This window comes from Vigna unguiculata, chromosome 9 (genome assembly GCF_004118075.2).
Source record: "Vigna unguiculata cultivar IT97K-499-35 chromosome 9, ASM411807v1, whole genome shotgun sequence".
Classification (NCBI taxonomy): Eukaryota; Viridiplantae; Streptophyta; class Magnoliopsida; order Fabales; family Fabaceae; genus Vigna; species Vigna unguiculata.
This window is the reverse complement of record NC_040287.1, coordinates 39,996,547-40,021,827: the sequence shown is the minus strand read 5'-3', so window position 1 is coordinate 40,021,827 and position 25,281 is coordinate 39,996,547. Positions and strand designations below refer to the sequence as shown.

Here is a 25,281-nt window from a genome sequence, read left to right as displayed (position 1 = left end):
TCCGTTACTCACGCTATTCGTGTGTTGGCTGGCTGCAAAGGAAAGAGAGAGCGACGCACTTACACGATTTTGAAGCGATTCCATGTTTAACTATCCACCACCTTCTTCTCATCTTTCGAAGAGCATAATTAAAGAAGAAAAAAACGCAAAAACTGTTAGGGTTTCGCTTATCGGTTTCTGCACAAAACCTTCCGTGAAGGCGAAGCCCCTCCACCTTCTATTTTCTTCGACATTGTGCTTTCTCCACCCCTTTCGCCCCCTAATTACACATCCTTCACATAGAATTATTTATCCCTTCCAGGTATCTTCTTTCTCGATTGTTTCCGTAACTGCATTTGATCTATCAGATATTTCCCTCATTACGAATGCTTGTGTGCGCATGTTACTCTCTAGTTGTATCAACATTGAATGATAGTATAAATATATACTTGTACCGCACAAATGTTTTGTATTTTAAAGTGATGATGTGCATGTTGATCTCCTTAGTGTTGCCAACTATGTGCGTACACACCGATCTCTTTCATTTCATGGATTGTTTTCGGGCTTCTCTATTATGCTGTTTTGTTTACTCTCTTGACTCGAGGCGAGGTGAAATCCATTGCGATTGGCTTAAATGATGATGTCATTACGAATCATTGTTTCCGTAAACAAAGTTAGTCTGTTTGGTCATATGTTATACATATATGTATATATATATATATATATATATATATATATATATATATATATATATATATATATATATATATATATATATATATGAAATATCTGTTTTCATTGGTGCCTAAATTTATTCAGTTTCACTATTTAGTGTTTATTTGAAACCTGTTCAGTTGAACTTAATGGCAACCCATCCTTCCCCTTTCCTTCTAAGTTAGTAATTTACTGCACAAGTTTTTTTAAACCCTTTTTATATTTTCCTTTTAGTTGAGTACACTACCGGCTTTAACTACGATTTCATGAAAACAAGGAATAGTCACAATATCATTTTTACGAAACATATAGTCTCTCTGGTATTCCTTGGTAGATTGCGTGAGGGTATTAGTTATTATGATGAAAGGTTTATAATACTTGATCCCATGCTGCTTTTGCATTTAAACTTTACGTCTCTTGATTGGTCTTGATGTATGCAAGTTTCAGCTGAATGATCATTCTCTTTTATTTGAAAAAGCTTTGCTTCTCGGTATATTCTACTACTGTTTTTGAGGTTAAATTCGCACATGTTAAGGTGCAACTTAACCAAATAATTAAAGGGAATAACATATGCTGCTTTCCTGAACTTGTCCTAAGAAATCCATATTTACCGGGCCCTTAATTGGAACATTATTCATTCAGGTGGTGAATTTGATTTGAATGTCTTGTGTCTTTCTTCTTGGGTAATGAGATCAGTCAAGCTTGCCTCAGTAGGCAGAGATGGACATTGCTGCTCTTTTAACCTCTGCTGGAATTAATATTGCCGTGTGCGTGGTGCTCTTTTCACTCTATTCAATATTAAGAAAACAGCCCAGCAATGTCAATGTGTACTTTGGAAAAAGGTTAGCTTCCAGGTGTTCGAAAAGCAGGGATCTTTGTTTGGATAGATTTGTTCCCTCTCCTACTTGGGTAATGAAAGCATGGGAAACGACTCAAGAGGAAATGTTGACTACCGGTGGCTTGGATGCTGTGGTTTTTAGCAGGATGGTTGTGTTCAGGTTGCTCAATCATTTTAAAATTGAAACTTTTCAAAGCTGCATGTCTTTAAAGAAATGCTTACACTGTAGTTTTAATCTGAAATCCACAAGATGCCCTCACCTACAGAGTGAAGATATCTTAATCTTAAATAAGTACAATTGAATAGATGGTATATTGTTAGGCTCAATCATTATAATATTAGGCATGACATTATGCACCCACAAAAACTCTGATCAATATTTTTTAAAATGCCCAATGTGAGCACAACACTTTTATGATTTGTTTGTCTCTGAAATAAATGAAGATAAACACTTTGTGCAATAATAACTGGAACTGAGACTTGTGCTCACAGAATAGATACTACGTTGACTATAAATTATGCTTAATTGATATAGGTAAGTCAGTTTGAGTTATCCAGTCACCAAAGTAGCTTTTGGTAATAATGGTCCTTCTATGGAGTTTTACCGTCTTTATTAGTTTCAGTTTGGTAAATTTACTTGTTTGAGTTTGATGCCCGCTACGGAATTTTACGGTTTTTAATAATTTCAGTATGGTAAATTTCTTTGTTTGGGTTTGATGAGTTTGCTTTCTGCACTATTTTACGTTACTGAATTAAAACCATGGTTAATATCCACATAAAAGTACATAAAAATGAAGTGGAAACTAATTTTGTTCATTTTTGTGGCTCTAGTGCTTACTAACTATTGGTATCAATTTTTCTCTTTCAGTATTAGAGTATTTTCTGTTGCTGCTGTCATCTGCACTATTCTAGTGCTTCCAGTGAATTATTATGGTAGGGACAGAATACATAAGAATATACCTTTTGAGTCACTGGAAGTGTTTACCATTGAGAATGTTAAAGAAGGTTCCGAGTGGTATGAACCCGTTACTTTTATTCTAAATGGGAATTTCCATTATGTCAAAGAGTCAATATTGTGTTGAAGCTGAGAAACAATGAACAGGAAAAAAAAGTGATTTCTTGATCTGATAACTTTTGTACCTGTTGATTATATGTTATTTCAGTTTAAGTATAACTACAAATCGATTTCCTAATATGAAATTTATTCTCTCTTATATGTTATAGTTTTTTCTTTGTTGTGAGTTCTTGAACTACTTTAAGATAATTTTTTTTTGGGCATGACTAATTAACATAATGTTAAATCTTAATGAAAACATGAAAGATGTTAAAAAAAAATTTCCCTTAAGACATTAATTTCACATCTTATAAAATCTTTCAAACTTTAATAAAGCTTAAATATATATATATATATATATATATATATATATATATATATATATATATATATTATATTTCAAATACATGATAATTTTTCAAACACTGGGTAAAAAATGAAGAGTTTTAGATAAAAGAAAATAGGCAATAGGAATGAATTTAGTTAACTTCAGAAAATTTTTGTTGCCTCAAAATCTAAAATATAGATGATAAATTAAAATGATTTAAGTAAAATTAGATCTTATTTATTATTTAATTGGGATAGCTTAACCTTTTTCTTCTAACAGCAACTGGAATTGTTTCGAGATAGAATCATTCTTATTATTTATTCTCACTTCCATTTTTAGATGATATTGTGTGAATAGTTAATGATTTCAATCTGGAACACTCCTACAAACTGCTTACTTATTGATTGTATTTATTCTTTTGCTTGATGTCAGGCTTTGGGCTCATTGTCTCGCATTATACATCATAACTTTAACAGCTTGTACTCTTCTTTACTTTGTAAGGAGCTGTGACATGTGACATTAAATCGCAAGATTAATTTCTTTATCTGTTTTCAGAGTGAACAATGCTTTATTTTTCAAATGTTTAAATATTGACTAATGAAGCGGAATAATATTCAGGAATACAAAAGCATTACTAATTTGCGGCTACTGCATATTACCTCATCCCAGCCAAATCCTAGTCATTTTGCAATTCTTGTCAGAGGAATACCCTGGTCTCCAGATCAATCATACTGCGAAACAGTGAAAAAGTTTTTTTCATTCTATCACCCCACAACATATTTGTCGCACCAAATTGTGTATAAGTCTGGTGCAGTCCAGAAACTGAAGGTTTGTCTCTTTTTGAATTTTTTTCTATTTTTATTGTGTTTACAGAATATTTCTGGAGTTTTGTGAGAATGCCATTTTAGTAGTGAAGGGCAAGTTTGATAAAGGGAAAATGGGAGAAAGAGGTACTTATACAGTTGATCACTTCTAGTTCTATTGGTTTAATACTAGTGCTCCTCGTAAAGTTATGATTAGGATTTTTTCCCGGCACATAATTGAATGAATACAACTGTTTTTCTAGAACTTTACCACAAATAATAGTCTACTTATATATTTTAGACCCTTCTAGGTACTACTCTAGGCTTACATTATAAAGATATATTTCTAGAACATGTTTCTAGAATGTCTTTAGAATATTCTAAACATAGTTAGAAATTGGACTTTGTATTATGAAAACTAAAGCCCAAAATCAAGTTCATATTTCAAAATCATGGGTCTTCACATATTCTAGTCATGTGTCCTTTCTCGCAGTGCGTATCAGTGTTCTTACATCATGGTAAACTGAAATGAGTTTTGTGACAAAAGATATAGTTGACTTGTTGTCCATCAAAATATTGGTTTACTCTTCTTGAGATGAACTCAACTCCTTTACGAGATTTTGCAACTAAATTGCATGACAAACACACGAGGTAGCTACCACATACTACAATTCACATGTGGAAAGAGTAATGATCGATTACTTCTTTGACATCCATGTGAAGATAGTGTCTCCCATGTAAAGCACAAAGCCAATTGTCCTCTTGTGATCATCCATATCTCCTCTCCAATCACCGATCAGTGCATAAAAGAAGCTTGTAATAGAGAATAGTACAAGCCAGAATTTATTGTTCCTTAATCCTCCTTTGTCGTCTCACAATTGGTTGTTCGATCCTAACGTAAGGTTCAACCTATGTTCTTGAAAAGTGTGGGATCCGCTCTATTATGCATCTTTAGCTTCATTTCACATTCTGTTGGTGTATCGACCAAACTACTGTCATCCATCTTGAGCTTTTTAATCGTCTCCTTCCATAACTTTCTTGAGTTGTGAAAATGTCTTTGTCTTCTTGCTTTACTTCAAACTCTTTTGTTACCTTTGCATAGCTTTCTTGAGAGATAAAGATGTCTTTGTCTTCTTGCTTTACTTCAAACTCTTCTGTCATCTCTTAAATTTCTTGAATGTGTTTGGATTGCTACATTTAAAGATAAAATTATCTACATTGATGTACACAATTAAAACATCATATTTTGATCTTATATAAATTGCTTCAAATATCTTCTCAAAATATAGTCATCTGTTCCTTGTTAGACTGAAAAAAAGAACCTTTTTGTCTCTCTTTCTCGAGTCTTTCAACCTATATCCCTTCGAGTTTGAGAGAGATTATCCTCATTTTTTTTGGTTCGATGTGGTCAACTATCTCGTGAACATCTTGTGCACTTAGAAGAGTCTTCATCTTATAAGGACCCAATTGTCAATAGTTGCTCTTGTTGAGAATTGGGACTAGGAATAGAACCATGCTGCTACATGCCATCTCTTTAGATAGGACCTTCAAGCTCTAATGTCAATTTGTTGAAATTGTATTTTAGTAATGAAGGGAATTTTTGAAGAATGTGAAGACTAGAATTTTGGAGGGGATATTTTAGTCATATTTGATCACTTCAAGGTTTTCTGGACTTGACACAAACTCTAGGACAACCACCCTATTTATACTAGTGGTTCCTAATAAACCTATAGGCAGGATTTTGCCAACACATACTTAATCTAATAAGTGCCTTTCTAGACGTTCTGCACAGGTACTAGCATATCAACACACTACCCTAGAATGATATCCTAAAGAGATCCTTTGTAGAACATGCTTCTAAAATGTCTCTCTAGAACATGTTAAACATTCTTAGATTTTTAGGCTTTTTGTTAAGACAAGTAAGGCCCAAAATCAAGTTTATATTTCAACAGTTTTTTTTTTCTATTTTAATGTCATAAATATTTTCATAGTTCAAGGTGAATTAGCTTGTATCAAGGCTTATGGAAATAAGTTTCTGTTTTTCTTTAATTTTTGAATTCATGCTATGCAATTTATTTGGTTATTTGGTTGAACTTTTTCCTGTACTTCTTTTTCTTAATGTTCAAATCCTAGGAACTTTTAGTTGAGACGGGTTTCCTTTCTTTTCAACATTTTCATATACGCCTCTTTTTGCATTTTGATATCCATTTTGAGATGATAAAAATATCATCAAAGCCTTTCAAGGCTACGCAATACAGAATTCGTAATAAATTTATGCATAAAATTATCAAGAATAAACTCTTTCAAGAGTTTAAGCTGTTGGATTAAGACTTATGGATGATCTTATATTTAAGGTGCCCTCAACGTGGTCGTAGTTTTTATGGCATTATGTTACGAAAATGCTCTAAAAAACTCAAGTTATTAAATGAAGGCTTATAAATAGTTATCATGGTCCTAGTTATTGAATGTTTTTCATGGTCATATTTATCTGTGACATGCCTCAGTTCCTGAATTTTATCATGGTCATAATTATTGAATTTCATTTGTACGAAGTTAGCGGAATTTCTTAATATCTATGACATCTTTCCCTGTTTCCCTATTTGATGGGGTAATCAGGCTTTTATTTATGATTCAAGAAGTACTAGTGCGAAATATATATCACTTGTGGTCCCAGGCTTGTTATATATCACTTGTGGTCTTAAGAATCTTTCAAAAATAATATAGACTTTTCAAGCATTCTTCTCTCTGTTGACATTACTGTTGTTTAAACTTTTGTTTTTTTTTTAATCTTTTTCTGCTAGGATGATGCAGAATATATGTGTAAAATGCTCAGTTCTGGTTGTGGTTCAATGGAACAGACGTGTAAGCCAAGCTTTACGCAATGTTACTTTTGTGGAGGATCCACTAATTCTTTTAAGATTATTTCTAATGAAACCGATAGTATACATGGAAGAACAGGCTACTCTGACGTGCATTTAAATGCAAGAAAAAAGGTCAATTTCTGGCTGGATTGATTTATATAATTACAATATTAATGTGTTAGTCCGTTTCATTTTTGTGATCTAGTGAACTCCCATGATAAGAATTTTCTTGATCTAATATGAATATGTGAAACCTCTTTAATCTCTATTTGATTTTTAATGATTCACTTATTATTTTCTCTTCTGCCGCATTGTCCAATTTAAACCTCTGAAACAATTATAAATTATTTCTAGTAGACGTTTCTCTAAGCCTCCCAACATCATTTGTCCAATTTAAACCTTATGAACAAGTATAAACTATTTGTAGTAGATGTTTGTTTAGGTCTCCCAACATCATTTGTCCAATTTAAACCTTAGAAACAAGTATAAACTATTTCTAGTAGAAGTATGTCTAGGCTCCCCACCATCATTTATATGACCTTTTAATGTGAAAATAGAAAAGGCAAGTTACTTATCTAAGCTGCAGGAACATGACAATGAAGGCATCGCAAAGAAGCTTCACTCTTTTTTAGTCAGTGGAACAAAAGTCGTTCTTGGACCAGCTCCTCAACTAATATAGCTGATTAGGATGGACTGGTTCTTTATTTAAACAGTATGATAGGTTTGGTATTGTCGGTAGAAGAAAAAAACAAGGCAATTAGGACAGTTATGTTTTATAGCTGTAATAGACATTATAATTAGTCTGTTTTAGGTGTGTGGGGAGATTATGTTGTTGTATCTTAGTTTTGGTGGTAAAAGGTTGTGGAGAGTGAGGCCTCTCGAAATACCTCAGCTTTAATTGTTGTTCTTGTCTATTTCCCTAATACATTGATAAGGAATAGACCTTCATTGAATAAGAAGTATCTCTCTCTGTATACTTGTAAATATTGTTCTTATCAACTGGTATTCAAAGCATAGATCTTGGTTTTGTGGGGGTGGAAGTTAGGTTATGGTAAATACAAGAATGGATGGCTTTTAAAAGATGGTGCAAGAATTTGTTCAAGATTTTGACATAGCAGAAAATGAAAATCATAAGAGGTTCCAGAGGCCTGAAGATTTGATTAGGGGTCTCACCGTTGTGGTGGAAAAGATGTCGTGCAGAGGGAAAATTTCCAACGACGTTTCTGTGATGAACAAAGGCAGTGGAACGAGAGGGGAGGAAGATAGGGGGCATTCGGTGTCTTCCTTAAGGTGGAGGAAATTGGACATCCCTGATTTTGCAGGAGAGGAGGCTTATGGATGGACCAATCGGGTTGAAGAGACATTTCAGGTTGAAGGAAGTTATTGAGGAAGAAAGAATGTTGGCAGTCCTGATTGCATTAGAAGGGAAAGCCTTAAATTGGCTTCAGTGGTGGGAGACGTGCAATCCCAATCCTACGTAGGCTGCCTTCAAGGTTGTTGTTGTGTGAAGATTTCAACCGATGATCCTTTTGAAATTCTTATTGGATTAAGACAAACAGGTTTAGTGGAGGAGTACATTGAGCAGTTTGAACAGTATGTCGGGCATTGAGGAAGACTATTTGGTAGGCACCTTCTTGAATGGGTTGAAAGAAGATATCAAGGCTGAGGTGAAGTTGTATGAACCCAACAATCTTGTTGTGTTAATGATGAAGGCTCAAATGGTGGAGTAAAAAAGCAGGGTCACATCAAAAAGAGGAACTCAAAACGTTAGCGGAACCAATAATGGATACAAATAGTATTCTGTGACTATAAGTTATTCAAGGGATGGAGGGAATTCAGTGGTTGCTTGTAGTTCCAGCAAAGAAAATGGGGAGGCAGTGAATTTTCGAGTACCATGAGTAGTACTCCAATAGTGCAGCGGCTAAGAGGAGCTCCTTTTCGTAAATTGTCAAAAGAAGAATTGCTTGAAAAGATCAAGAAAGGGCTATGTTTTTGGTGTGACGAAAAGTTTGGCCCTAGTCATGTGTGCAGGAATAAACAATTGCACATGCTGCTTATGACCGAGGAGGATTTGTTTGGTTTTGTGGATTTGCAGGACAATGTTGTTAATCAAGAAGAAGATTTGGAGGAAAAAAGATAGGTCTTGCAATTATCTTTGTGTACCATGGTTGGGCTTACAACTAAGAAGTTTTGGAAGCTTTGGGGGAAAATTGAAGATTTGAGAGTGGTCGATTTTCTGATTGTGGAGCTTCCCACAATTTAATTTTGAAAGATTTGATGCCTAAATGTGTGCTAAAGCAAGAAGCTAAAATTCCATGTGGTAGAGGTGGGAGATGGGCACAAGGTGCATTGCCAAGGGAAGTGTCAAGGGTTCATTCTAGATTTACTGGGTTTGCAAATTCAATAAGCAATTTTCGTTTTCAATTTGGAAAGTGCTCACATTGTTTTGGGGTTGGAATGGTTAGCAAGCCTTAGGGAAACATTATCTTATGGGCAGTCATTTTGTTTTCTGGTTTAAAATTTCTCGGTGAGTAGTGTTTGTTGATTGAGGAATAGTTTAAATGGGCTTCCAAGCTCGTTGGGTATGATTTTGAAATTGTTTCAGACCCTGAAAGGAAAACCAAGTGGATGATGTTTTATCATGAAGGGATTATTTTATGGCTATCTCTTTGTTTCAAACAGATGAATGGGAGGCTTGGGAAGCAGAAGTTCAACAAGATGCTAAGTTGACTTCATTAATGCAAGAATTTTTGGTGAATTCTAAAGCTCATGATGACTACAAATTGAAGAATGGGAGATTATTTTATCAAGGGAAACTGGTGTTACCCAAGAAGTATTCTCACATTCCTTTTATCATCAAGGAGCAACATGAGTCTCCTTTAGGAGGCCACAATGGGTATTTTCGAACCTTTAAGAGGGTGGTCGGAGTGGTCTATCGGGAAGGCATGAGGAGAGATGTTAAAGAGTTTGTCATGCAATGTGATGTGTATCAACGCAACAAGACAAAAAATTGACCCTTGCTAGTCTTTTGCAGCCATTGCTAATCCCTACCTAAGTTTGGTCTTACATATCTATGGATTTTATTGGTGGATTACCCAAGGTTGGAGGAAAAGATACTATTTTTGTTGTTGTGGATAGACTCACAAAATATGCACACTTTTTTTCTCTGGCTCATCCCTACAAATGTGGCTTAGTTATTCCTTAGAGAGATGGTGAAATTACATGGATTCCCTTCCATGATAGTTTTGATCGAGACTAGTTGTTCTTCAGTAATTTTGGTGTGTTATTTCGCCAACCAGGCACTAAGCTTAAATTTAGCACAACCTACCATCCTCAATTGGATGGTCAAACAGAGGCTGTTAATAGTTGTTTGGAAACCTATCTTCATTGTATGATAGGCTCTCAGCCTCGACAATGGCCACAGTGGTTGCCATGGACTGAATTTTGGTTTAATACCAATTATAGTGCTTCGGCAAAGATGTCTCTTTTTAAGGCTCTTTATTGCCGTGATCCTCCCTTGCATTTAAAGGGTATTACTATTCCATCTAGAGTAGAAAGTGTTAACCAACTCCAATAGGAATGTCATGAGATATTGAAGGAGTTGAAAATGAATTTATGCAAAGCTCAAGATCAAAATCAAGTTCAGGCCACAAGCATAAGCGGGAAGTGGAATACCAAGTTGGTGATTGGGTTTATCTTAAGTTGCAGCCCTAGCTAGAAAACCCAATGAAAAACTCAGTCCTACGTTGTATGGACCTTACAAGATTAATGAGCAAATCAGGTTGGTGGCAGTCAAGTTGGATCTGCCCGCTCACAGCATAATCCATCCAGTATTTCATGTTTCTCTCCTCAAAAAGAGCAGTCCAGCTAGCTACTACCATCCAGGCCTTACCTGCTACACCCACAGAAGAATTGATTCTCAAAGTTTATCCAGAGCAGTTGTTGGATACAAGGCCAAATAGCCAAGGAGAATTGGAAGTTTTAACCAAGTGACAACATCTTCCCACCATTGAAAATAGTTGGGAAGCGACAACTTGCATTAACAAGGAGTTTCCTGAATTTCACCTTGAGGACAAAGTGAAACTTCATGGAGGGAGTATTGATAGGTTTGACATTCATAGTAGAAGAAAAAAACAAGGCAGTTAGGACAATTATGTTTTATACCTGTAACATACATTATAAATAGTCTATTTTAGGTGTGTGGGGGGATTATGTTGTTGTATCACAGTTTTGGTGGGAAAAGGTTGTGGAGAGTGAGGCCTCTCGAAATACCTCATCTGAAATTGTTGTTCTTGTCTATTTCCCTACTACATTGGTAAGGAATAGACCTTCATTGAATAAGAAGTATCTCTTTATGTGTAGTTTTAAATACTGGTCTTATCACAGTATTTAAGCCTATTTCTTTTTAACTATTTAAGAGCTTGATCTTTCTTTATCATATATTAACTTTTAGTATATGGTAAAGTGGGTCTATGCGTTAGTTAGAGTCCAACTAGAGGCCCTAGCTTAAGGTGGGCCGTGAGAGAAAAAAAATCTTTCAAGTTCCTCAACCTAACAATGTGAGTTATTGGGAGGGTTGGACTTTTGGATAAGGATATCATAGGGTGTGATTAGCTTATAAATACTGTTATTTGGGGTCATTCTCATAAGATCGTTGTCTATTAGATCGATAGATGTGTATCCAGAACTAAGAAATGCAAGAAAGTAACAAGTGGTGGAAAATATTCAATTTATTTTAAGGTTCAACGTATATTTTGCACTGGTTTGTTACTTCGTCTCATGCTTATTATATGCATTTGATTATATCTCTAATTTCTGTGTCGACATATGGTGGTCTGATACGTTAAAATACTTGTAACATCTACTACTTATGTATTAAGCCACAAATGAAGCAGTTATTACCGGGATATTTGTTTTGCCACTAATTATAGAAGTACACATATACTTGCTCTGCTTTGGTCCTAGAATCACAATTTTATGTCATTTCAAATCTGTGTTCATTTAACAAACACAATATGGACATGTTTGGACTTCAATACAGGAATGTGCAGCTGCTTTCGTGTTCTTTAAAAGCCGTTATGCTGCTCTTACGGTTGCTCAAAGTCTTCAAACATCAAATCCTATGCAATGGGTCACAGACCTAGCTCCTGAACCAGAGGATGTTTACTGGTCCAACCTTTGCATACCATACAAGCAACTTTGGATCCGTAAGATAACTACATTTGCGGCTTCTGTCACCTTTGTTCTTGTATTCCTTATCCCTGTCACATTCGCCCAAGGATTGACTCAACTCGAGAAGCTTGAGAAAATGCTCCCTTTTCTGTCAGGAATGCTTCAAAAGTAAGTTGTTGTATTTACACAACGGACAACATTTTCACAATATTTATGGATTAGAATTTGGAAACAAATAATTATGCATGAAAAGTTAAATGTTGATCTTATTAGTAAAAACATTTTTACCATGCGAAGAATTCATTTTATTTGTCTTTCTATTGAGCTTATTAGTTAGTACCATCTGCTCTGTTTGTTTTCTGACCTGGTGTTTTTATATTTGAAATACTTGTTAAAGTTACTTATTATTTGTCCTTCTACTTCACCTAATTTCCGTTTATAACTTCACTCGTATACACGTTGTTTTGCTGATAAAAGAATAATTCATTAAGTCAGAAAATATTTACAACGAGAAGGGTGGATGGATGAAAGGATACTCACTGGCATAAAAACAAAACATTAAACAACAAAGTAAAATTTGTACATTAACGCAGCAAAGCTACCCAAACCCTCCCTGTATCTGCTACGGAAATCTCATTCAAAGACCCAATTTCCTTACAACAAACAAATCCAAGTATGTAATCTTATTGAAAATCGAGAGCAGTGCAATATGTCTCATTTCAAATACATGAGTTACACATAAAGAATGTCAGAACATTGTTTTTCTGTAAGGGAGATTGTTATAAATTGTAGTTGATGATTATTTGTGCATAGGATGTGGAAGGTTAGCTTGTTAATTTAAATCTTAAGCCGTTTTAAAAATTATTGTAAATTGAGCAAGTGTTTGTTTTGCAGGAAATTTGTGGTTCAGCTGGTGACTGGTTACTTACCAAGTGTGATTTTGGTGTTATTTTTATATGCTGTTCCACCAGTGGTGATGCTATTTTCAACAATGGAGGGATGTGTTTCTCGTAGTGAAAGGAAGAAGAGTGCATGCTCCAAAGTTTTGTACTTCCAAATTTGGAACGTTTTTTTTGTTAATGTTTTTGCCGGGTCTGTTATCAGCCAACTCGCAGTATTTAGTAGTATAACAGAATTACCTTCCCAACTTGCCAAGGCTGTCCCTGCGCAGGTGAGATGCCCATATTTACTTGGCAAATGCCTATTGAAATGCGTATCCCTTGTGTGGACTTCACTTGCATAAATTTTGTTGGCATCGTTAAACTAAGCTTTTTTTTTTTTTTTCCCTTCAGTTTTTTTAGATCAATGAATTAGTAATTCTTCCATGATTAGTTCTTCACTTTAATGTGACTTTTTCATGTCATACAGGCTACCTACTTCACAACATATGTTTTATCATCTGGTTGGGCAAGTTTGGCATTTGAAATTATGCAACTCTTTCCGCTTTTTTGCAATCTGTTCCAAAGATTCATACTTGGGTATAATGAAGATACCATGAATGGCTTCCTAACTTTTCCATACCATACAGAAGTTCCAAGGATCTTACTGTTTGGATTCCTTGGCTTCACCTGTTCTATTCTGGCACCCCTGATATTGCCCTTCTTGTTGTTCTACTTCGTACTCGCATACCTCGTTTACCGAAACCAGGTTAGTACTTCTTTCATGGTTTGATCCTTTTAATTTGATTCACCGTGAAGTTAAATTGCGTTAATGCTTTTATATATGCATACACATTTACCTTTGTGGGCATATATTTGTTTTAAGGTGGCTTAGTTGTAAGGTTGGAAGGGAGAGTGGAAAACTTTACCCTCTAACACTTGAGAATTATAAGGTTGGTTTGATGGGTTTGTATGGAAGATCGGAGAGGTTGTGAATTCAACTTCTTCCTCGACCAAAATACTAATAACTAACATTTGTTGATAAAAAAAATTATTTTTTTGTTTTAAACTGTTTTAATTTGGGCATTGATAGATTTTGAATCCCTTTCCAATTTGACATTTTCATGTGGTAACAATTTTCAAGCAAATTTATATTGTGATATTTAATGCAATTATTATGATGGGATAATACGAGTTCAGGGGTCAGAAATCCACAGTTTTGGTGTCACCTTTTTTTCCGAGTAAAATTTACAAGGTTGAATGCGTTTTCTTTTACCATGGTGTAGTGTGATATCAATGCATCACTCGAGGTTTTATTCTGACATTTTGTAGTTTATCTTGTGAAAGCAGCAACTATTTCTGCGTCCATGTTTACATGCAAAAACGTTTAGCAGGGGTATGAATGCTTTAAACCACCTCATTTTGTGATGAAATGCCTCAAAATAGCATTGTTGCACGAGGTATAAATGAAAGGAATATTATGGTGGTTACGAGTAGCTGAAATAAACCATAGGACAGCTTACATAGTTCAAACCAAGGTTCGCGAAATTGAATCGGGCTACAAGGTGGAAATAGGAATATAATTTGAAGGGATTCTTGGCATAAGAGAAGATCAAAGTGAATGCTTAATTTGATTCCCTTTGGACTATAAGAACAGATAGACTAGTCGCCTGAAGACATCAGTCGGATTGAGAATACAATCGTAGAAAATGATTTGCCTCATTTTGTAGATCATGTCCGCAACTTTAGAAACAAGACACTTTCTGCGTATGGTTTTGGTTAATTGACTGGAAAGCTGGATATAGAATTTGATTATCTTGTTTACTGTGTGTGTGGCAGTTTCTTCACTTTAAATTCACCTTGGGCAGTTTCGTAGAGAAAAATTTTTACTCTACCTTGTGTGACATCATGACATGAGTGAACTTTTAATGTTTAGTAGTAAATTTTTATGATGATAGAAAAAAAGGTTCGACTTAACACTAGCATTTTCAGATTCTGAATGTATATATTAAAAAATATGATAGCGGGGGACAGTTATGGCCCATTGCTCACAACACAACGGTCCTTTCGTTGCTCGTCGCTCAAGTTATTGCACTTGGGGTGTTTGGCATAAAAGAGTCACCAGTTGCATCAGGGTTTACCATTCCATTGCTGATCTGCACTGTACTATTTCACCAATATTGTAGGCAACGATTTCTGCCAATATTTAAGAACAATGCAACACAGGTACTTTCACTTAATTACCCTTACAATTCCTACCCTACTCTATTCCTTTGTACGACTACTTGACTTGTTTGTTTTAGGTTCTTATTGACATGGATAGGAGAGATGAGCGTTGTCAGAGAATGGACCAGATTTATGAACATCTTAATTCAGCGTATTGCCAGTTTTCTAGTTCTAGTCAATCCGAATGTTTCAGCAGTCATAAAGGGGAAAGAGAAGATGTTGGAACGCCGCAAGATATGGAGAAAGGTTTGCTTCCATATCCAGTGCAGGTTTTTCAATTTCTATCTGAATTTAATGATATGATTTCATATATTATTTTGTTTTTATTTTTCAGCCAAGGAAATGAGCCAAGAAATAGCATGGCCGCCTGTTCTTCATAGTTTCGGCCAAGGGGGGAAGTAATTTTAGTTTTTACACCTGATGATGTTGTAAGAATTTTAGTGTCTCCAAAAAGGGGTGGAGCATCATGGATCAACAATTTTGATAAAAGATAAAATCTGGGTTCCAAAACAGGATTTGGATTGTCCCTGAAAGTTCAGTTGTGCAACGGACACTGCCAATTCTGTGAAAAATACAAAAGCTATATTTTGTTTAGTGATAAATGTGCACTTCATCTATTTCTTCCTTGCTATTTTGGTTTCGTCAAAGACAACAACGACGAGGATCTCATTTTTAACGTAATTAAGTTTTCATGATATTAAGGAAATTTAGGGAAACCTGATAAACTATCATGGTTTATTGTAAACTATCTTGTAAACTATGGTGTTAAAAAAACGAAATTCAACTAGACTGTAAAAAGCAGTTATTCTTTTATTAAAAATTAATTTAAAGTATTATTTCGTTCAATTTTAAAAAAATGGTTTATGGCCACAACGTAGAATTATTATCTGACTTAAACTATTTGCATAATAATTGTCTACGACTAAATGCACGCATTTTTTAAGTTCTTGGGTTTAAAACTTCACCTTTTATTGATATTGTTTTTATATTATAATTATGATACTTTTATATATTTATTAGATATAATTTGTCTATGAAAAGAATAGTTGTTGATGGATAAGATCATTTTAGGCACTATTTTGAACTTTGATATTTTACTTACAATCATTTACAATGACATAAAAATTTATTAACAAACAAAATAGAATAAAAGAATGTAATATATGAAAATTATACAAACCCATGATAAAATTTAAATTAATGTATAAATTTCATAAAAAATTATTAACAAACAAAATAGAATAAAAGAATGTAATATATGAAAATTATACAAACCCATGATAAAATTTAAATAAATAAATAAATTTCATTAATGTGAGTGGAAAGAAATAACTTTTTTTATTATAGTAGAAATTTAGTTATCATTGTGTTAAGGGGGGCGACGATTTGACATTAAATGTACAATTTGACAATTATTTTTAGGATATTTTGGTTATCTAAAAAGTCAACTTTTGTATTTATAAAGAAGAGAACGAGAAATTGAGAGATAAAATAGTAAGCAAAAATGAGTAAAAATTTATTAGATGTCAAAATAATAATATTCATAAATATAATCGAAAGGTTGAAATAGAAGGAATTGCAAGATCGAATTACGATTAACAAGTCTTCTATTATTTCTTATCCAACCATTTTAAGGGGTTTCTTCTTGCACTTTCAAGTTTTCTTCTACACTCTTAAAATACTTTTCAAATTCTAAAATCACATTTACGTAAATCACACTCCAAAAATTGCTTCCGAATGTCGATTTTCACTAACCGTTACTTTTGGATATCAACATCCGGTGAAAATTGTGGACTTCTGAATGAATACACCAAATGTTAACATGCATGAAATGTTCACGAAGAGGATGCATGCACAACAAAATACATATATATGTTGACGAATAATTTCCTGGAAATCCTAAATATATCTCTTTGATAACTATGCACAAAAGAGTAATTATGTTGTCAAAAATATGTAGAGTGTTGTGACTAGGGCTGGGCATAATTAATTTAACTGTACTGTACTACAGTTAATTGTATTGTTTTATATTAAAATAAACTGAATTGATTGTATTAAAAATTGATCTATACTATTATCCGGTACAGATTTTAAGAACTAAACTTAAATGAGTTAACTATAACTGAACTGCTTTTTAGTTTTTTCTGTGCTTCACGCTTAGATAGTACTGATAATGTACGACACTCTGTGATTTCCTCGTCTCATGTACACTATGCACAAAATTTACTCTTTGATTTTTTTTTTCATTTCATATACAATAATAAAAAAACGTACGTAACACTTTTTAGTTTATGTTATAATAATATATTTAAGTGAATTTTATGGTTATATTATAAGTTATAGTTTACTTGATATTAATTATTTTATTTTATAAAAAATAGTCTGTAATATTTGTTTTATTTTATAAAAAATAGTGTTATATATAATTTATATTAATTTATATTAATTAATATAATTATCTATGATAAAAAAAATTTAATACTTCCAACACTTATTTTCTAAATATTTTTTTATATCGAACACAAAATAAAATCTGTCTCTTCTAATTGTAATTTCCTCTTTTCCTCTTGAATCAAATGTGGTTTTTTTATATATCATATAATTACTATTATTCATGAAAGAGGGTATAATAGTGGAAGAATTAAATTTTATAAATAATATCTTAAGTTTTATTTTTATTATCGCTTTAGTATGTAACAAAACACGTTAATTTCAAACTATTGTACATGAATACGTATCGCAAAAAATACTTTAACTTAATTCGTTATTAATATACTTGTTAAGTTTATTAGCAAAACAACAAAAAAATTGAAGAAAAAATTCAACAATTTAAATTGATGTAATAATTTATTAACAATTGAAATGATGAAGTAAATTTCGGTTCAAAAATAATACAATTTGGTTCAAAATTAATGTGGTTTGGTTAAAAAACAGTTCAAAGATAGTGTAGTTCAGTTTAAAAATAGTGCAGTTTAGTTTAAAAATAGTGCAGTTTGTACAACAGTTCTGTTGATAATAGTTCAATTCACATTATAGTGCAATGCAGTTCAGTTCAGTTTATTAGACAACAAAAACAGTTTAGTTCAGTTTGTCTGAATTGTTTTTCAGTTGAGTGCAGTTCAGACGAATTATTTTTTAGTTCAGTGCAATTTTTAATGGTTTAGTGCAGTTTAGTATGTTTTGCCCAGCCCTAGTTGTGACAAGTTAACATTTCTGAATTTTGTAGTTATTATATTATTATATTGTGAGTTTTTCATTATATTATCATAGTAAGAGATATAAAAATTAATCTTACACTATTTGAATTATTTGTGATTCTTTTGTTTTTTGAATTTCATTTTAAATATATAAAAAAAAAGTTTATTTATTCTATATATGCATATGACAATGGACTATTGCACAATGAATCTGAGAAAGTAATTGTGATGGCTGTTTATAACAGATACATGCAGAAATTTTCAAAAAAATTAACCTTGAATGCTACCATTAGTATTGTGATGATTTTGGATGTTCTATTATTGCTTTGATTAAAAATATTATAAAAGTTAATACCACATATTCTAAATCATAATTATCATTATTATTTAAAATATAATATTTATTCTTGACTTCTTAATTTACTTATAATTATTATGAAAAACAAAAAATTCAAAATACATGTTATAAAAGTGAAGGAGTCAATGTTGTGATTTGAAAGCTCTGAGAGTAAAAGAACCGAGAACAAGTACCGAAATCACCATACATAGGCCCAACAACAATTATCAGAGTACGAAAATGAATGCTTTCCAACAACAATTATCACACACTTCGGAGAGAGTACGAAATAAGCATTCTTATACCTGGAATTTCATCGGCAATAGTACGGTATAATAAAATTGTGCACTTGTATGAAATTTGCTCCTTTACAGAAAAGAAGAAAGAGAATAACATGTTACCCAATCATATGTTGTTATGTAGAAGTATTTTATTTAAAAAGTTTCATCATATCTAGTGAGTCATGTCATAAAAATCTTTACACAGATAATATACAACATACATAAACTAAAAGAAAAAAAGAAAGAAAGATATTAACACATGACTCAAGGTGGAGGAAAAGAATGAATGGGGATTCTAAGATAAGATAGATTACTTTTGGCTCCTTTGACACACAAATAGAGTGGGCCAATGTCGGCTATGATTTTCTCGGAAACGGTATTAAAAATTGTCTGCAGCCATTCTGATGCAACGTTGTAAGAAATGCAATTAAGGAACAAAACATGTTTGTCTGGTTTCTGAAATTTGAGAAGTTTACATGTTAGTGAGTGTCATTATCAGAGAATAAAGAAAGAAGGGTATTCCAAATTCCAATTCATTTAAATTTGCTTAGGATTCAGAATCCAGATAGAAGGGGACTTGCTATTATAAAAACGATGACACATGAATTATGATATAAGAGAAGTCGTCGTTTGGCTCTTGTCATGGTTAGGGCATGCCCTTCCTATATGGCCTCAATCACGGATCTCTGCTAATTGCTTTTGTTTTCTTCTTCAATTCTTAATTATTATATTTCTGTAAAGTATCAGCTAACTCAGTACTCAACTTTTTAATTCCTTGTTTTTATGTTCTACGATTGTTCTTTCGTGTTTTTTCTGGCTTTGGGATATTCCTTTTTACTTTACAGAGCATGATTATTCATATTTTGTGAACTTTCTTTAAATAATTATTACAAATTTCTTATAGCTATATTAAAAGCATGTGTTTTTTGGATTTCATTTATTCTTTGGCGTGCTTCAATTCAATACGTTTAACTACTTGAAAGTTCAGTGTGTGTGCGTGTCATCAGTTAATTAGAAGTATGCAAAAATATTGGTACCTTATTTCTAGAATCACTATAAGTTAAACTTTTGTTGTATAGATCATGATATTTTTTCGAAATTTAGAAACATTACGTGATTATTGAAGGAAATTATAACGGATAAGTAAGTTTGAAATGGTTGACAAAATGATTTGCTAGATATATATATGTCAACCAATTCTAACAAATCATGACCATTACTTACGAGACAGTATCCATAGTCAACAAAAATTCATCTACATAAATGTTACAACTGTAAACAACTACATATTTATGCACACGCAGTGGCCAAGACAAATATGACAGTGACTGCTTTGAACTTTTGAGTAAAAAATGGTAGCGGTTGGTCCATACACTAAATATTTTGTATTGCTTTTGTTTCATCTTTTCTTTGTTTTTCACACTTAGCTCAAAAGATTGTGAATAGGCAGAATATATGTGAAAGTCACCTACAGGAGGTCTACAATATTCTGCGTCAAGATCGATGTTATCATCAAAACAAATCACTTTTTTTCAATCTTTCCGAACAATGTCAAAATCCCACATCGCTTCAATATATGTATAAAGGTTTTTCTGAGATATATGAATTCTCCCTTCTTAAAATAACTCTTGAAATTTAGTAATAAGAACTCAAAAGCATTAAAATTAACAGTATAATGGTAGAAGATAATAAGTCACACGTTAACATTATTCTAAGATGCTATTTTAGTTTTTTTTTTTTGCACCTGGTTTCTACAACATGTAATAAAACTATTTATGATTTTGGCATATACATGCATTTTAATCGTGCAAACTATGATTATTTGACTAATATTCTGAAACTTGCTGCATTCTTCTACATCCATATAATTATACAAAGTGACTTCTCAGTGAAAATATAAAATATTGAAACTTATGTCTTTTGACATCCATATCAAATGTCCAAATTTTGACTATAAATAATTTTTTATTGTTTATAATAAGATCAGTTAATATATATATATATATATATATATATATATATATATATATATAATAGATACAAGATTTATAATTTTTCTTGTTTTAAACTACGATCGAAAACTGGACATATACTTATTTGAACAAATCTTCCTTGAAAGAATTTTTAGAAAGTAAGAAGAAAAGTGAAATAAAATTTTTCAGAAATTTAAATCAACTTATGAATTAATTGATAAAAACTCTTTCATACAACTTTGTACATTTTTTTTAATTAGTGTTTAACTTAAGTTAATTTCTTTATCTTTTCTTCTAAAATTATGGATGTTAAGAAACTCATCCAAAAATTTAGATATTAATTAGAAGGTATTTTGGTCAATTGCAACCTTTGCATTGTTACATGTAGGATCTGACTGAATTTTTTGTTGTTCACTCAAAAGCTCATGTGTTAGATATTGCTGTTAGATAGATAGGTATTCATTCCCAAAAGAATGCTATTACAGTTGATAAAAGAAGAGTGACGAAAAATAGGTTAAGTTCTCTATACACAACCAATTAATATTATTTTTGTTCAGTGATACTAAGATTCAAGTTACAGAACAGTTTGAGACTACTCACCAATGTTTCACTTACACAAGCATAAACATAGTTATCAAACTTGCAATTTATTTCTGTAAAATGACATGAGTTTACTCCGGTAAACTAAGAGAATCTGGAGTAAACTCAAAACTTTTGTTTGGCTTTTTTTTAATCAAGATGACAGCACCAAAGTCATCTTTAGGTTATGACTGTACAGAGAAAGGGAATTCTAGAAAGCAAATAGGGTTTGACATAGCCTTCTCATTTTTTCTTCCATCTTCTTCCTCTTGTCACAACAACCTTCGACCTTGTCTTTTCACCTTCGTCGTTCAATTTCCATGCTGACCATGACTTGAGTATGTTGAAGTTGGAGGTTTGAAGACTGACTCATTTTCTTGCAGCTCTCCCGGATTCTTTTTCTTCATTTTCTTCCTTCTTTTTACACTGTTTTAACTTCTGCGTTTTGTTCAAGGTGTTAGCTTCATCCCTTTCCTTTAATCTCCATGCTTTTGTTTATAAGTTGAAACAATTTTAATGTTCCAAGTAATACCTTACTGTTTATGACTGGAGTTATGTTCTGCATTTTAATTATCTTGATGGTGGTCTAACACATTATTCTCACAGCAACAACATCCAATAACTCATATATATATTCTGCTTAAATTCAAATTTAAATGAGTGAAATTAACAGTTAACTTCCTACACTTCGTGTCCAACCCTACTTGATTACTTGTTTTTCGAGGTTTAGCATTTTATTTTATTAGGAATTTAAATTAAATTTATTATAATATTTATAAATATGTTAATGCTTTTTACATAAAGTAAGCATTACTATTCAATTAGAACCTGCAGAAAAAAGCTCTAATGAAACTCTGAATTTGACAACCTTGCCGATAACATAGATAATAAGCTACTTATCCATAGCCACAATATATATTATGGTAAACAGAAATGAACTTTTGAGCATGAGTGATTTGACCAAAGAACACCTTGCATTTAAGAGTCAAATATGTCTTCACCTACCATATTATCAAGGGATGCTCCTTCCAATTTAATTTTATCTTCTGTAGGCATGCCTACGAATAAATAAGTGTGAAAATAAAGCATTACGTTCATGCCGGTAATAGTCAAGTTTTTCTGACAAAATGCTTATCTTCTGCTGCCATGGCAGTAACTAAAAAGGAAATGATTCCTTTGTCTGTCAGTGCTGCAAAATATGTAGTTAGAGCATATATTCAAACGACTCTTAAAATTACAACCAAATAATACAAACAAATCAGATAATAAACTGCACTGCCACTGATTGATCAGCACATGAGAAAGTCTGAGATAGCAGACACATGCTAGTTAAATATCAATCTAGCGGATTTTATTATCTATGTGGGAAATTAAACACTAGCTTCCCTTTTTCTAACTTCAATTGATACATATAATTCCAACTTCCATCAATAGAGATAACAAATGATGTACACAAATATGATGCTATGGGTAGCTCAACTCTTGAAAAGCACTTTGTCGTGGCATCACTCCCTCGAAACTTGAAGCAACAAGAGGAGGATACATCACAGAACTCGTCTCACCCCAATTAGTAGTTTGGCCACAACATGAAGATGCACAACCACCACCCATTATCTTATCGTTAATCATTTCCTCTCCATACAAGAACTCCAACCCTCCTAATAACCTTTGAGAATAATCATTAGTAGAAACCATTTCCCCAATACCTACGGAACTGAAACTCACTTCTCCTTGCACCAACTCAGAACAGTACTCATTATTACTCTGACCAAATTGTACTTGGCTGTTGCCATTGCCAATAGAGTTCATGCACCCAGAAGAGCTAACATGGACCTGCTCCTCTTGAATTTGTTGTGTTGATGAGAAAGAACCCTGTGGAAACTGAACATTATTCAACCCTATGGGTTCATAATCATCGGAGAATCTCCCTCCAAGCTTGATTAGAAGTTTCCTAATAGAGTCTTGGTCGTTGAAACTTGGAGTTTGACTCGTGTACGATGAAAGTGGCGGCGCCGGAATCTGTGGCCAGCAAGGCTGTTGTTGAACACTGTTTTCCTGGAGCAAGAGTGAGGAATTGTTCTCCTGCTTAACGACGCCGTTTCCTTTGTTACGTGCCTGCAGTTCCTTGCGGTGCTTCCCTAAAAGCTTCTTCTTCAGCCTCGTGTTCCAGTAGTTCTTTATGTCGTTATCAGTTCTTCCTGGCAATTGTGCTGCAATCACCGACCACCTGCGTTACATCACACAAAACAAAACGGTTCATTAATCATTCTACGAGAAATCAAACTATCCCATGTATCAGTTTATTGTTAAAAAAAGTGAAAGATTGTTTTTCTTTTTCACACATGTATCCTCTCCCAGAAACAATAGTAATTACCTGCTTCCAATGCTAACGTAGAGGCTGCAAATGATGTTATCTTCTTCCTCAGAGAAGCCACCGTGCTTGATGTTAGGGCGGAGGTAGTTTAGCCACCTGAGGCGGCAACTCTTGCCACATCGTTTGAGGCCTGACTCAAGAAAGAAAGAGAAGTTAATGGAAAAGTGTAGCTAGGTCAGAAAAAAATAGGGTTATATTTGAGTATGGTATGTGTATAATAATACCAATCTTCTGAGGCAAAGCGATCCAGTTGCCTCCGGTTCCGTGCTGTTCGATGTAGGATTTGAGTTTGGCATCTTCTTCCGGCGACCAAGGACCCTTCTTCACGTTTGCTTTGTCACAGCAAGGTGCTCTCCCCATGGTGGTGGTGTTGCTCTGAGAAAGCTTTGATTGATTTTTGGGAGAAGGGTTGTATTTAGGGTGTGAATAATTGAGAGAGAGAAAGATATTTAATTATAAAAGTAGGAGCGGATAAACATGATTCCAATTGAACATCCAATCGTACAAATTTTATATAAGAGTGTGGCAGAAAAGAAAGGTGTTTATGTAGAAAATTCCAGCTATTTAGTATTGGTAGAATACGAGAAGGATGGTGCTTCTTCTTGTCTTTCTTAAACTGGAATCAAATTTTCTTCCAACTTTTTAAAGTCCACTCCACTCTCACCCTTCGCTGTCCAACTATAAACTAGCATTCGACATGCCTATTACTTTTCCTTTTGCTCACTATTTCCCTCTTTCTATACAAACTCAATTGGTTTATGTATAATGCACTAACATAAATTATGTCATTGAGTTTTCGTCTAAAAATAACATCAATTTATAACAAGTTCATCACCAAAGAAAAGATTTACCGAGTCGAGATCACCGACTCAAACGAATTTAATACTAATAGAAAATATTAATCGAATAAAAATAGAACTATTTTTTCATCACTACAAAAAAAAAGCTTCTTTAGTAATCGATTTTAGTGACCATAGTCGCTATAATGACCAATTTTGATACCAATTCAAAAAGTAAAAAATTATTGGTTACTAAAATAATCACTATTATGAATAAAAAATTATAATTGGTCACTAAATTGGTCTTTAAAATTAGATACCATGGTTTTGACTACCAAAGAAAATTGGTCACTAAAAATTAGCTAGGTTGGTTTTAGCTACCAAAATAACTTAGTTTCTAAATTGATCTCTAATTAGTTACTGACCAATTTAGTGACTAATTATAACTTTTTATTTATAATAGTGACTATTTTAGTAACTAATATTTTTTTATTTTTTAAATTAGTATCTAAATTGTTCACTATAACAACTAACAACTCTTGGTCACTAAACTTAGTTATGAAGCATTTTTCTTGTAGTGCATATAAACGTTGCAAATTTTATTGTACAAATTAATTTTGTAAAATTATATTAAATTTAAAGTTTATTTATTAACATAATATTAAAGTCATGAATATTAGAGTCATGAATTAAATCTTATTTTTACAAAGATTATTTATTGTTGAGTCTATTTATTGTTGAGTCTATTGTTTGGACTGTTACGAGACTATCATTAATATTTATTTCAACATGGATTCATATTTGTTTTGAAAATTCTGGTATTCGGTCTCATGTTAAATTATATATAGAATTTAATTGAAACACAGTTAACATATGTTCTAAGTGATTTTTCACATTTTTTATTGGAA

The 25,281-nt window shown here is 32.9% G+C and overlaps 2 protein-coding genes across 3 annotated transcripts; one reads left to right on the top strand and one right to left on the bottom strand.

Annotated features, from left to right (window-relative positions):
* Positions 1–15,470, top strand: LOC114162707 (CSC1-like protein RXW8). Of its 2 annotated transcripts, XM_028046667.1 has the most exons (12): positions 1–301; positions 1,336–1,691; positions 2,400–2,546; positions 3,346–3,409; positions 3,532–3,741; positions 6,518–6,709; positions 11,619–11,917; positions 12,644–12,920; positions 13,118–13,396; positions 14,620–14,853; positions 14,931–15,099; positions 15,188–15,470. In XM_028046667.1, exons 2-12 carry the CDS (start codon positions 1,414–1,416, stop codon positions 15,253–15,255), a joined length of 2,217 nt encoding a protein of 738 aa, XP_027902468.1. In that variant the 5' UTR covers positions 1–301; positions 1,336–1,413; the 3' UTR covers positions 15,256–15,470. The 2 variants fall into 2 exon arrangements, with proteins under 2 accessions (XP_027902468.1, XP_027902469.1); XM_028046668.1 differs by lacking the exon at positions 15,188–15,470 and having other exon boundaries at positions 14,652–14,853; positions 14,931–15,095.
* A 6,995-nt stretch (positions 15,471–22,465) lies between these two features.
* Positions 22,466–24,181, bottom strand: LOC114162504 (transcription factor RAX3-like). Its single transcript, XM_028046422.1, has 3 exons — positions 23,819–24,181; positions 23,595–23,724; positions 22,466–23,447 (listed from the first exon to the last, which is right to left on the bottom strand). Exons 1-3 carry the CDS (start codon positions 23,952–23,954, stop codon positions 22,685–22,687), a joined length of 1,029 nt encoding a protein of 342 aa, XP_027902223.1. The 5' UTR covers positions 23,955–24,181; the 3' UTR covers positions 22,466–22,684.
* Between the last annotated feature and the right edge of the window lie 1,100 nt (positions 24,182–25,281).

Bases quoted from the DNA above. Each gene is read 5' to 3' on its own strand.
- LOC114162504 (XM_028046422.1), bottom strand. From the start codon at position 23,954: ATGGGGAGAGCACCTTGCTGTGACAAAGCAAACGTGAAGAAGGGTCCT. The intron at 23,725-23,818 runs GTATTATTATAC...TTCTTGAGTCAG, and splicing joins CGCTTTGCCTCAGAAGATTG to GCCTCAAACGATGTGGCAAG. The intron at 23,448-23,594 runs GTAATTACTATT...GATGTAACGCAG, and splicing joins TACGTTAGCATTGGAAGCAG to GTGGTCGGTGATTGCAGCAC.
- LOC114162707 (XM_028046667.1), top strand. From the start codon at position 1,414: ATGGACATTGCTGCTCTTTTAACCTCTGCTGGAATTAATATTGCCGTG. The intron at 3,410-3,531 runs GTAAGGAGCTGT...AATAATATTCAG, and splicing joins CTTGTACTCTTCTTTACTTT to GAATACAAAAGCATTACTAA. The intron at 3,742-6,517 runs GTTTGTCTCTTT...TTTTTCTGCTAG, and splicing joins GTGCAGTCCAGAAACTGAAG to GATGATGCAGAATATATGTG.